General features: G+C 43.1%; 2 protein-coding genes across 4 annotated transcripts in view; one reads left to right on the top strand and one right to left on the bottom strand.

Moving 5' to 3' along the window:
- Smc4 (structural maintenance of chromosomes 4) overlaps positions 1 to 3,256 on the bottom strand; it is a 38,639-nt gene extending 35,383 nt beyond the window's left edge. Inside the window, exons 1-4 of one of the 2 annotated variants that reach the window (XM_045161162.1) lie at positions 2,835 to 3,256; positions 2,124 to 2,355; positions 1,275 to 1,453; positions 643 to 834 (exon numbers count right to left, since the gene is read on the bottom strand). In XM_045161162.1, coding sequence (XP_045017097.1) covers positions 643 to 834; positions 1,275 to 1,453; positions 2,124 to 2,238 — 486 coding nt within the window. In that variant the 5' untranslated portion in view covers positions 2,239 to 2,355; positions 2,835 to 3,256. The remainder of the gene's footprint in view (positions 1 to 642; positions 835 to 1,274; positions 1,454 to 2,123; positions 2,356 to 2,834) is intronic. The other variant, XM_045161161.1, reaches the window with a different exon arrangement.
- Positions 3,050 to 12,311, top strand: part of Ift80 (intraflagellar transport 80) — a 166,211-nt gene continuing 156,949 nt past the window's right edge. The window contains exon 1 of one of the 2 annotated variants that reach the window (XM_045161163.1): positions 3,050 to 3,231. The gene's annotated coding sequence lies outside the window, so the exon portion shown is untranslated. Of the gene's footprint in view, positions 3,473 to 12,311 lie in introns of both variants that reach the window. The other variant, XM_004652385.2, reaches the window with a different exon arrangement.

Here is a 12,311-nt window from a genome sequence, read left to right as displayed (position 1 = left end):
ACAAATGTTAGCTTTCCCATTTCAAAAAGGTTTAATCATAGTTCAAACACAACAAAATTTTTCATTTCAGATTCCTAGGACCACTAATAACATTTAATGCGCACTAAAATAATGGAGAAGGTAAAAATATGTCAATGATTACAGATTCAGTATTACAGTAATGTAACTTTAAAAATGAATGCCAAATTTATAGCAAACGAACAATTAATTAGCTCCCAGGATACAAAAGCTGCTCAGTGTTTTCTTTCAAATAGATTACTATGACCTATTTATAATTCCTTTCCTTGGCTAAAATTTTTTTTGTTTTTCAAAGTAGGGTTTCACTCTAGTCCAGGTTGACCTGGAATTCACTATGTATTCTCAGGGTGGCCTCGAACTCATGGTGATCCTCCTACCTCTGCCTCCCAAGTGATGGGATTAAAAGTGTGTGCCACCACCCCCGGATACCTGGCTAAAATTTTTAATGCTTTATGTTCAACACTCAAACAGAGGTAATGAAATCAACATCTCTCGCTTCAGTTACACACAAAATTTTAAAAGCGGATTCAGGCCAACAATATTCTAAGTATTGAATGAAGGAAGCCCTTTTCCTAACTTGAAGACGCAAATAGGAAAAAAACAAAATAAAAAAGAAATCCTTACCTTGTCAATTATCTTTTGAAAATGAACTTCTACAGAGCAACTCTGAATGTCCTTGTGTTCATCAGAATTATGTATTAGTACTGACAACTTTTTAGACCTTATCTTTTGTGCCCGATAGCCAAACACAAAAAGCATGGAATCGATAACATTGGATTTTCCACTGCCATTTGGACCAATAATACAGGAAAAGCGCTGCATGAAAGAAAAAATTAAAATTTTTAAGCTTAAAAGGTCATAGTAATACTACTAATTTTGAGTTGATTTCTTAAACTTGTGGTAAAATTTAAGGTATTTTAAGTGTTCTTATTAGAAGATGCGCAATTTGAGTTTTCTTACAACACACTCTCTTCTAACATCTTAAATAAAATCAAGTTCTGACCAAAACTTTTGACTAAACTCATAACAGCTAAAGGGAAAATATCCCCTTTGCAACATACACACGGTTTCCATTCAACAGGAAAACTTCATTGCTAAAGGGGCACCAAAGATAACAAATAAAGAAAAACTAATTTCAGTTCCTGAAATCGCGCGCGCGCGAGTGTGTGTGTGTGTTGGGGGGGGGGGGAGTCAACAAAGTTAGAAATTGAAACAGCATTATTACCTTACAATAGGTATGTGAAATGGGCAAATACCTTGTGGAAAGGTCCCAGTACTTTTTCCCCAGCATAGGACTTGAAGTTTTGGTTTACAATATGAGTTATCATTAGCCGAGGAGCTCCAGCTTCATTGGTCATTGCTGGAGGTGGGGGTGGAGGAATACTATTCAAAATCTCTTCTAAACTTCTGTTATCAAGTTCCTCACCTGGAATCTCTAGGTAAAGGAAAGACAAAGGGGCGAGAGGAGCCTACATTAGTGCGATAGTTTGTAGGACCACTACTAGCTAATACTTTTAAAAGGAAGATTTGTTCCTCATGAAACCCAGGAACTTGTCTTTTCTACATAGAGCATCATCGTAAACTACTGGGGATGATATTCCAGCTTCGTTGCATTAAACAAAGTTCTTGACAGAAGCGCAACCAGTCACGAAAATTGTATTTAAGACACTTCTTAGGAGTCAGAACTTTAGGTAAACCTGTGAAAATCACAACAAACGGATCCCTTTCGTTCTACACGAAATAGAATGAGTGTAAGGGTCTAAATACAACTCTCCATCGCCGAGCACCCGAAAAACCAGTCCCAGGAGTTTCATAACAGCTCTCAATTCCTCCACTTAGAAAACTAGTGGTCTCAAACCACCACCTTCTCTTTAAAGGCAACCAGGGCTCACGGAGGCCAGGGGTCGCGATGTCGGGGTCACGCGCTGTCAGCCAGTACCATTCCAAAACACAGAAGTCCTCTGCTCACCCCGTCCGTGCAGAATCTGTCGGTCCGCCCAAGCTGCACGGAATCCCGCCAGAGGGTGGCCGCGCGGGGCGACCCGGAGCGACCTCCGCGCGGGCCTCCTTCCCTCCCTCCCGCAGCCCGGCGGCCCTGCACTCACCTGCCGCGGCGTCGGCCCGCCGCTCGGGCTCCGCGTCGCTGGGGGCGCCGTCCGGGGAAGGCGGCCCTTCCTCCTGGCGGCGGGCGGTGGAGCGCGGCTTGCGTTTGCAGGGCATGGTGCTGGGGCCGGGGAGAGCGGGAGCCGAGTCAGACCGCGCCGCTCGGTAGGAAGAGGTCGCGCAAACCCCAAGTGACAACGAGGCGGGACGGCTGGTTCAGACCACACCTCGAACCTGTCGGTTCGTCCGCAGAGAGGGAGCCGTCGCGACCCCCGCCCAGGCCGTCAGGTCACCCGCGGCGAGCGCTCGGGCTCCGCGCCTGAGTGACAGTCCCCTGTCGCCCGCGCCCGTCGCCCACGCCCGCCGCCCAATTCCAGGCGCCCTGACGGCGGGAGGCTGGGACCGCGCCACCGGCCACCTCCCACACGGCGCTCGCAGCGTGCGGGCGGGTCGAGTCGGGGTTCCGGGGACGGTCACCGCGAAGGCTCCGCGAGGGTGGCGATCCCGCGGGGAACGAGGCCGAGGGCGGGGAGACGCCCTTCCCCGACGGAGCCCCGGCCTCCCCGAGGAGCCGCCCCGCCGCCGGGAGGGCCGCGCGGGAGGGGGCGGGCGAGCCTCCCCGCCGCGGGCGCCCTAGGCCGTGTCCCCGACGGCCCTGTCCGCGGCCGGGGAGGAGGAGAGTGGCGGCCCCATCTGGAAGAGAGGCCCTTTACCTGCCGACGAGTCCCACTCGGCTGGAAACGGTCGTGTAGCCAACCCCCCGCCCCGCTCCTACAGCTGCTTGGGCTCTGGGTCCTTCACTCGAAAATGGCGCCTAAAATCCAAACTCGAACGGAAATTCGTTACAAATGCGCGCAATGGTTTCTGGGATCCGCTAATTTGAAAAAAATGTGCGGCGGTGACCACCGCCATCTTCTGGAGGCTTGTGCGCAGGCGCGAACTCCTGGCGGGACCAGGCGGCACAGGAAATAACTAGCAAGTGAAAAGGAACTGCAAGGGGCCGTTCGCCTTACGGCCTGGTATAGAAGCAGTGTTATGGAAACTACAGCTTTTGGCATCTGTATTGAAACTGTAGCACTTGGAAAACAACCGGCCGAATTTCTGAAAGAGGTAAAAATATTCACTACAGCCCTCGCCTCTACGTCCCGTTGTCCAACAGCAAGAAGAGGGCGCGCTCAGTTATGGGCGCGGCCTATAGGGTCCAGTCGGATGATGGACAGCTGGGAAATATCGCGGGAAGAGGAAGCGGCTGGAGAGCTTAGAAATCACTATGGTGACGGGAAGGTCTGGAGGCTTCTAGTAACTATCCTCATCTCTGATAGCAATCGCCACCGCTTTTCTGCAGTTTGAGGTAAATTTCTTCACCTCCGGACATTTGAAGAAAGGGTTTGAAGCTGTAGCCGCCCTTGGGTCGTGCTTTCTCTTTCTTTGAGGGTCGTGCTTCTTGGAGCTTCAGTTATTTTGTCTCCCTGGAGGTAGTGGAGCTTTGGATACTGCTCTTGGGATGAAAGGGGGAAGGACTTTTAAAGGAGTCGAGATAGAGAAAACAAGATTAGTGAATGATCTTGTAATACGACACGTGAATGGCACAGTGATGATTTTCGAATTATTGTGTTAGGTAATTATTGTCGCTAGTGAAACGGAATTTCAGAGTAAAAAACATAATTTGACAGAAAGAGTTCTACTGAGAGAACCAACTTGGCCATGTTGTTTAGTTATTTTTATGGGGCAATTATCAATCGCAGCTAGGTCATATGTAGTTTTTATATACATTGCATTGGGCAAAGAATAACCAGTATTATTAAACAACTATGATAATTCCTGTTGTCTGAGTGTGGTGGTTTAACCATATTTCCCCAATAAGATCATGTCTTGAAGAGTTGGTCCTCCGCTAAGGCAGTTTGGGAGGTGGGACCTTGCTGGAAGCGATGTGTTACTGAGTGCTGCCTTTGAGGTGTTATAGCCCAGGTCGCTTTTGCCAGTTTGGCTCACTCTTATTTTTTTTCAAGGTGCAAGGTTCCATTTATTGATCCAATGGCTTACATTACTAAAGATTTTTAAATCGTTACAAAGCCTGGTGATATATCTGTGCTAGTAGTCCCATCATTTGGGAGATAAATGTATGATACTATGAGTTCAAGGCCAGCCTGGGAGACTAGTGCAATCCTATCTTGGTAAAAATAGAAACAAGGCTGGAGAAATGGCTTAGCCTGCAATGCCTAAGAACTCATGTTTAAATCTCCAGGTCCCACGTTAGCCAGACACACAGTAAGGGGGTGCATGCGTCTAGGGTTGGTTTGCAGTGGCTGAAGGCACTACTGACATGCCCATTCTCTCTACCTCTCTCAAATAAATAAATAAATAATAGAAACAGCCAGTTGTGGTGACACATGCCTTTAATCTCAGCACTTGAGAGCCAGAGGTACAAGGATGGCCATGAGTTCAAGGCCACCCTGAGACTACATAGTGAATTCCAGGTCAACCTGGGCTAAAGTGAGACTCTACTGCAAACAACAACAACAACAAAATAGAAATGAAATCAAATAAAATAAGTGGGCATGGCGGTGCTTGATTGTAATCTAAATACGTAGGGAGATGGAGGCAGAAGGATCAAAAGTTTGAGGCCATTCTTGGCTATGTAGCAAATGCTACAGATTACAGGCATGTGGTACCATGCCCAGCATAAACATCATCAAAAAGAAAAATAGTGTGGTAATGTACCTCAGTGCTGGGATGAGGCCCAGAGTTTTATGAATGATAGGCAAGCACTCTACAATGAGCTATATTTCTAGCATTTTTCCCCCCTGACATGGTCTCATCTAGTTTAGGCTAAGTAATCAATAACCTTGAATTACTAATCCTGCTTCAGCTACCCCAGTGTTGTGTGCACAGATGTGTATTATCACATCTGATGTTATTACAGCCTTTAGAAATGAAAATCTTAAACCCTGAAAATAAAAAAAAATGTATATTTTACCTTGATTCAACTAAGGTTTATGTTGCTATACAGAATGCATCTAAAGAAACTAAGACTTTCTTTTGAAGTGTATTTGTCTGTGCATGTGTGTGCATGTGTGTGTATGGGTGCACCAGGGCTTCTTGTCTTTGCAAATGAACACACCAGATACTTGTGCCACCTTAGAAAAATTATTTATTTGCAAGCAGAGAAACAGGAAAGAGGGAAGTAGAGAGAATGAAACTTGAAGGACCAGCCCTGCATGCCACTCCAGATACATGGTGCCATTTTGTACATCTGGCTTTTCATGGGTACTGGGGAATCAAATCCAGGTAATCAGACTTTGCAAACAAGCTACATTGTCCACTGAGCCATCTCTCTAGCCTCTTGTGTCACTTTTTGTGTTTCTTACAGGAATGGCTTGGGAATTGAACCTAGGTCAGCAGGTTTTGTAAGCAAGCATCTTTAAGTTATGAGCCATCTTCCCAGCCTCAAAATGGGGGTAGTGGGGGAGGACAATAGTACAGAGACAGAGAATGGGCATGCCCAGGCCTCCAGCCTCTGCAGATGAAATTCAGATGCATGTGCCACTTTATGCATCTGGTTTTATGTGGGTACTGGGGAATCAAACTCACATCATTAAGCTTTGAAGGTAAGTGCCTTAACTGCTGAGCCATCTCTCCAGCCCTCTTTGAATTTATTCTAACTTTTAGAAATTCTGTGTATACCTAAATAATACTACAGAAAGATGGCTCAGCAGTCAAGGCACTTTCCTGCAAAGCTTAACAACCCAAGTTGATTCTCCAGTACCCATGTAAAGCCTGATGCACACAGTGGTGGATGTACCTGGAGTTGGTTTGCAACAGCTGGAGGCCCTGGTATGCCCATTCTCTCTGTCACTACTGTCTGTCTCTCTCTCTCCCTCTCTCTCTCTCTCTCCCTCTCTCTCTCTCTCTCTCTCTGTTTGCAAATAAATAAAATATTTTAAAGAAAACTTCCTATTGACATTCTTTATACATATAGACAATATACCATGATCATAATCCCCTCCCACTCTCTTCTCTTCTCCCCTCCCCTATGCCTCCTCCACTAAATCCCTTTTGCTTTCCAACTGGTCTCCTTTCTATTTTGATGTCATCATATTTTTTCTCTCTTCATATACAAGTCTTGTGTAGGGAGTGTCAGTCACTGAGGTCTTGACCACCATAGCCACCTTGTATCTGGAAGATAATATTGCAAAGTACTCTTTCCTTTTGGCTTTTGCATTCTTTCCACCACTTCTTCCACAATGGTCTTTGAGCATTGAGGGTGTGACAGAGATGTCTCAGTGCTGAGAAACTCACATTTTCTAGAAAATCAAAGACTTTTATAGAACATTCAATTAGTATGCACAGGTGCTTACTGAAGATGGGCTATTTTCATTGCTATTTGGAAAAATACACACTAAAAATGCTTGCAGTTCTTGAATGTTGGCTTCCAGATAGATGTGCTTTCATGAACATCAAATAAACAACTTTTAATAAATAGTTAGTGAAGCCAGTGTGGTGGTATACATTTTATAATCCCAGCACTCAGGAGGTAGCTTGGCCAGCTATCTTTAAAAAAGAAAAAAAAAAAAAAAAGAGGGAACCAGACATGGTGGCTTGTGTTTATAATTTCAGCACTCAGCAGGAGACCAGATTACAAACAAACTAAAACAATCACAAGTATGGACTAGATCTGTTGGGCATATTGACTTAAGCTTGCAATGGTGACACTTTGCAGGCAGACACAGGGGGATTGTTGCAAGGCTAGCCTGGTCTACATAATGAAGTCTAGGTCTGCTAGGACTATACAGTGAGACCCTCTCTCAACAAAAATCAGAACTGGGGCCAGGCATGGTGGTGCAAACTTTTAATTCCAGGATTTGGGAGGCAGAGGAAAGAGGATTGCTGTGAGACTGAGGCCAGCCTGGGCTAGAGTGAGACTCTACCTTGGAAAACCAAATAATAATAATAACAATAATAATCAGAACTAGGGATTTGGCGGCTTGGTAGTAGAGCACTTTTATTGTGGGTGGCTGGGGAATTGAACTAGGCCAGCAGGCTTTGCAAATATGTGCTTTAACTGCTGTTGACTCACTCTTCTGCTGCTGTTTTCCACCTGCTGTTGTAGAAGTGATGTCCAGTCTCTGTACATGCTTTCCCCTGCCTAAAATGAATCTTCCTCTCAAAACTGTTAGCTAAGATAAAACCTTTTATCCCATCAACTGCTTTTGGTTATGTGCTTTATTCCAGCAATGAGAAGGTGACTACATGATAAAATTGGTGCCAGAGGAAGAGGGTCATTGCTGCTAGAAACTTCACCTATTGCTTTTGTTCTTTTGGAACTGATTTATGAGAGGGGTATGAAAGGATTTGAAACTTTGGACTAAAAGATGCCTTGTAGTGATGTAAGTAGAGCTTTATGGACCATTCTGGCCAGAGTTTGAAAGACTGAAATAAATAATGTGGTCTGTGTAGTCTTGGCTTATGAGGGGAAGAATAAAGCTTTGACCAGATTGGGCTAGAAGCGGTTTGTATGAGAGGCTAGCATTGTCTGCCCATGTACTGAGAACTTGAGCAGGCATGAGATTAGAAGAAATAGACTAGTGTGAGTAGAAGGATATGGCACAGAAATAAATGAGTTTCAGGTTAGAGATTGTAGTCTAGTTCAGCTACAATTGCTTAAGAGATTACCACTATTGAGATTGGGCCAGCTCTTCTCTATTGGGACAAAAGGAAGAATGCTAAAAGAATTTTCCTGCTTCCCAAATTATTCCCCACTGGATTAACAAATTTAGTAGCCTACCTGGTATTATGGAAGTATTACAAATGCAGGAACGATGGAGTCATTGTTTGTAATGCTATTTATTTTGGAAATGGCCACTGGGTGATGTGAGGCAGAGTTGTTAAATCTCTGTGTAGAAGCCTTGGAAGGCCAAGGCATGGAACTATGGGTTGCAATGGAGACCTCAGGATTTTGTAGGTGCCAAGGTTATGGAATGGCCAACAAGGAAAGCTGCTGACTCAGGATAGAGTTTTCCCTGGTCTGTGGATAGAATTGGAACCCCAGAGATTTCATCAATGGTTACAGACACTGCACATGGAGCTATATGATTGGATATTGGCCTTGCTTGTTTTAGATCTTGCATTGGTTTACCCTTTCCTTGTTTTGCCCAATGCCACCTTTTCCAGTATGAATATTTACTCTGTGCCATTATGTATATGTAACTTGTTTTGGCTTTATAGGTTCACAGTTCAGAGATTTTAAATTATAGGGATATTTGAACACTGTTGGTGTTAAGAAAAACTTTGGAAACTTTAATAAAAGTTGGACTGAATGCATTTTAATATACTGAGATGGGGACCACAGGTGGAATGTGGTGGCTTAAGTTAGATATCCCCCATAAACTCATGTGTTTTGGATGCTTCCTCTTCAGCTGGTAACAGTTTGGGATTTGGACACTTGCTGGAGAGGTGTGTTACTGGGGATGGATTTTGTCATGTTATAGCCCACCTCTGCTTTGCTAGTTCATTTCACAGTCTTGTTTTTGTTTCCACCTGCTGTGGCAGAAGTGATGTCTAGCATTTTTTCATGTCCTGCTTTCCCCTGCCATCATGAAACTTCCCCTAGAGACTGTAAGCCAAAATAAAACTTTTCTTCCCATCAGCTGCTTTTTTTGTTGAGTGTTTTTTAATGGGATTTTTATTTACTAGTTTTTTTAATACATATATTTTTATTGACAACTTCTATACTTGCAGACAACAAACTATGGTATTTCCCTCCCCTCCCCCACTTTCTCCTTCATATGCCCTCCCTCTGTCTGTTAGTTTCTCTTTTAATTTGATGCCATCATCTTTTTCTCCTATTATGAGGGTCCTGTGTGGGTATTGCTATGTACTGCGAGGTCTTGGATATTGAGGCCAAATTCTGTGTGGATAGTTGTACGTAAGGAATGGTATCCTTCCTTTGGCTCTTAACATTTTTTCTGCCACTTCTTCTACAAAGGACCCTGAGCCTTGGAGCATGTGAGTTGTTTCAGTGCTGGACAATTCTCCATCCCTTCTTCTCAGCACTGTGTTGCCTTTTGGGTCATCCTAGTAGTCATAACCATCTTAAAAAAAGAAGCTTCTCTAACCAGAAGTGAGAGTAGCATTAGTATATGAGTATGAACACTAAGTGTAGTGCTTTCAGGGCAATTTGGTGAGAGTAATATATGGATTTATCCTTAAGGGCATCTTAAGGGTCATGACCTTCCATGCCATAGGCTTTTGATTAGGTTTTCAGTACCAGGCATGTATTCCCTCCTATAGAGTGGGCCTTTATACAATTAGAGAACAGTTGGCTTTCCCCAGAGCAGACATACCACTATTGTACTCATTCAGCCATTTGGCCTGTCTGGCCAAACTTGAGGCTTCCAGTGTCTACTGTTTTCACCATTGATGACTTCTGTCTCCCATAAGGCTGCATACAGTGCAGCTTTTTCCAGCTTTCAGTTGGCTTGGGTACAGGGAGAAGGTTTTCTGCTCAGCACCATCTTGATTTCTCAGGGACTGCCGCTCAGGCATGTGAAGTCTTCAGCAATAGGGTCTTACCATCTCTTTCTCATGGGAAACCAAGGGCCTTAGCAATAGCCTGTAGTGTTTTGGAGGCAACAGGGACCTTCCTGGCCAACAACTCACTGGAAGGTATCCCATCCCTGGCACTGAAAATTTTTAGTAACAATCTATGGCTTCTGTATGTGCCATTATTCAAGAAAGTAGATTTTCATATGTCTTATTCAGAATATCTTGAATTTTGATTGACCCTCCCCCCTGCCCTTCTTTTATATAATCTCTTCACCTGACCTGTCTTAGGCCTTTCCCCACCCTGTAATCTTCTACTTACATATATTCAATACCATCCTCTTAAGACCTTCCTTCTCCCTCCCTTAAAGCCTTTTTCTAGCTTTTGGGCCTCTACTACTGATTTTGGTTCCTGCTCACACAGCTAGGCTCCTATAAGAGAGAACACGTGACATTTGGCTTTCTGGGCCTGGGTTACCTTACCTAGTATAATAATTTCCAGATCTATCTATTTCCCTGAAAATTTCATTTTTTTTTTTTAACCGCTGAATAGAATTCTATTGTGTGAATGTGTCACATCTTTATTATCCATTCTTCTGTGGATGGACATCTAGGCTGGTTCCATTTCCAACCTATTGTGAATAGAGCAGCAATAAACGTGGTTGTACAAGTATCTCTAAGGTAGTGAGAAGAGTCATTAGGATATATACCTAGGAGTGCTATAGCTGGATCATATGGTCGGTCTATTTTTAGCTGTTTTAAGAACCTCCACACTGATTTCCACAAAGGATTACATTCTCACCAGCAGTTCCCCTTTTGCCACATCCTTGCCAACATTTATTTTCATTTGTTTTCTTGATGGTAGCCATTCTGACGGGAGAGAGGTGGAATCTCAAGGTAGTTTTAATTTGCATTTCCCTGATGGCTAAGGATTTAGATCACTGCCATCTGTATTACTTCAAGTGAGAACTTTCTATTTAGTTCCATAGCCCATTTCTTTTTGGGGGGGATTTCGAGGTAGGGTGTCACTCTGGATCAGGCTGACCTGGAATTCACTATGTAGTCTCAGGGTGGCCTCGAACTCACAGCGATCCTCCTACCTCTGCCTCCCGAGTGCTGGGATTAAAGGCATGCGCCACCACGCCCGGCTCCCATAGCCCATTTTTTTTTTTAACTTTTATTAACATTTTCCATGACCATAGCCCATTTTTGATTGTGTTGTTTGATTTCTTATTGTTTTGGTTTTTGAGTTCTTTGTATATTCTGGATATTAATCCTCTGTCAGATGTGCAACTGGCAAAGATTTTCTCCCATTCTGTAGGTTGTCTCTTTGCTCTATTCCTAGTGTCCTTTGTTGTACAAAAGCTTTGTAATTTCATGAGATCCCAGTAGTTGATTAATGGTTTTGTTTGCTGAGCAATTAGAGTTACATTCAGAAAGTCATTACCTATGCTAATATGTTGAAGTGTTTCCCCTACCTTTTCCTCTAGCAATTTCAGAGTTACAGGGCTGATATTAAGGTCCGTGATCCACTTGGATTTGATTCTTGTGCATGGAGAAAGACAAGGATCTATTATCATTTTTCTACATATAGATATCTAGTTTTCCAGCACCATTTGTTGAAGAGGCTGTCTTTTCTCCAAGGAATATATTTGGCATTTTTGTCAAAAATCAGATGGCTGTAGCTGCCTCCATTAACATCCAGGTCTTCTATTCTGTTCCATTGATCTACATGTCTGTTTTTTGCCAATACCATGCTGTTTTTGTTACCATGGCTTTGTAATATTACTTAAAATCGGGTATGGTGATACCACCTCCCTTATTTTTGTTACTCAAAATCATTCTGGCTATTTGAGGTTTTCTTCTGCTTACAAATGAAATTTAGGATTTTTTTTTTCTTTTCCTTTGAGGGATGCCATTGGAATTTTAGTGGGGATTGCATTAAATGTGTAGATTGCTTTTGGTAAGATTGACATTTTCACAATATTGATTCTTCCAATCCAAGAACATGGGCTAGCTTTCCATTTCCCTGTGTCTTCTGCAATTTCTTGCTTGAGTGTTTTAAAGTGCTCATTTTAGAGCTCCTTCACTTCTTTTGTTAAATTTATTCCAAGGCATTTTATTTTTTTTGAGGCAATTGTGAGTGGGAGAGACTCCCTGATTTCATTCTCCACATGTTGTTAGTATGTAGGAAAGCTACTGATTTTTGTGTATTAATTTTGTATCCTGCTACGTTGCTAAAAGTGTTTATCAGCTCCAACAGTTTGCTGATAGGGTCTTATGTATAGAATCATATCATCTGCAAATAGTGATAATTTGATCTCTTCCTTTCCAATTTGTATCCCTTTTATGAGTGTCTCTTGCCTTATTGCTATAGCTAAGACTTCTAGTAGTAACTATAGTGAAAACAAGTGAGGACAGTGGACACCCTTGTCTTCTTCCTGAATTTAGTGGAAAAGCTTCAAGCTTTTCTCCATTTAGTATTATGTTGGCTGTAGGTTTGTAAAAAATAGCTTTTATTATGTTGAGATATGTTCCTTCTATTCCCAGTTTCTGTAATACTTTTACCATGAAAGGATGTTGGACTTTTGAATGCCTTTTTCCCCCTCTATTGAGATGATCGTGTGATTTTTGTCCTTCAGACCATT

The sequence above is a fragment of the Jaculus jaculus genome, chromosome 11 (genome assembly GCF_020740685.1).
Source record: "Jaculus jaculus isolate mJacJac1 chromosome 11, mJacJac1.mat.Y.cur, whole genome shotgun sequence".
NCBI classification, from domain to species: Eukaryota; Metazoa; Chordata; class Mammalia; order Rodentia; family Dipodidae; genus Jaculus; species Jaculus jaculus.
Note: the sequence above shows the minus strand (reverse complement) of the source record. Positions and strands in the feature narration are given on the sequence as shown.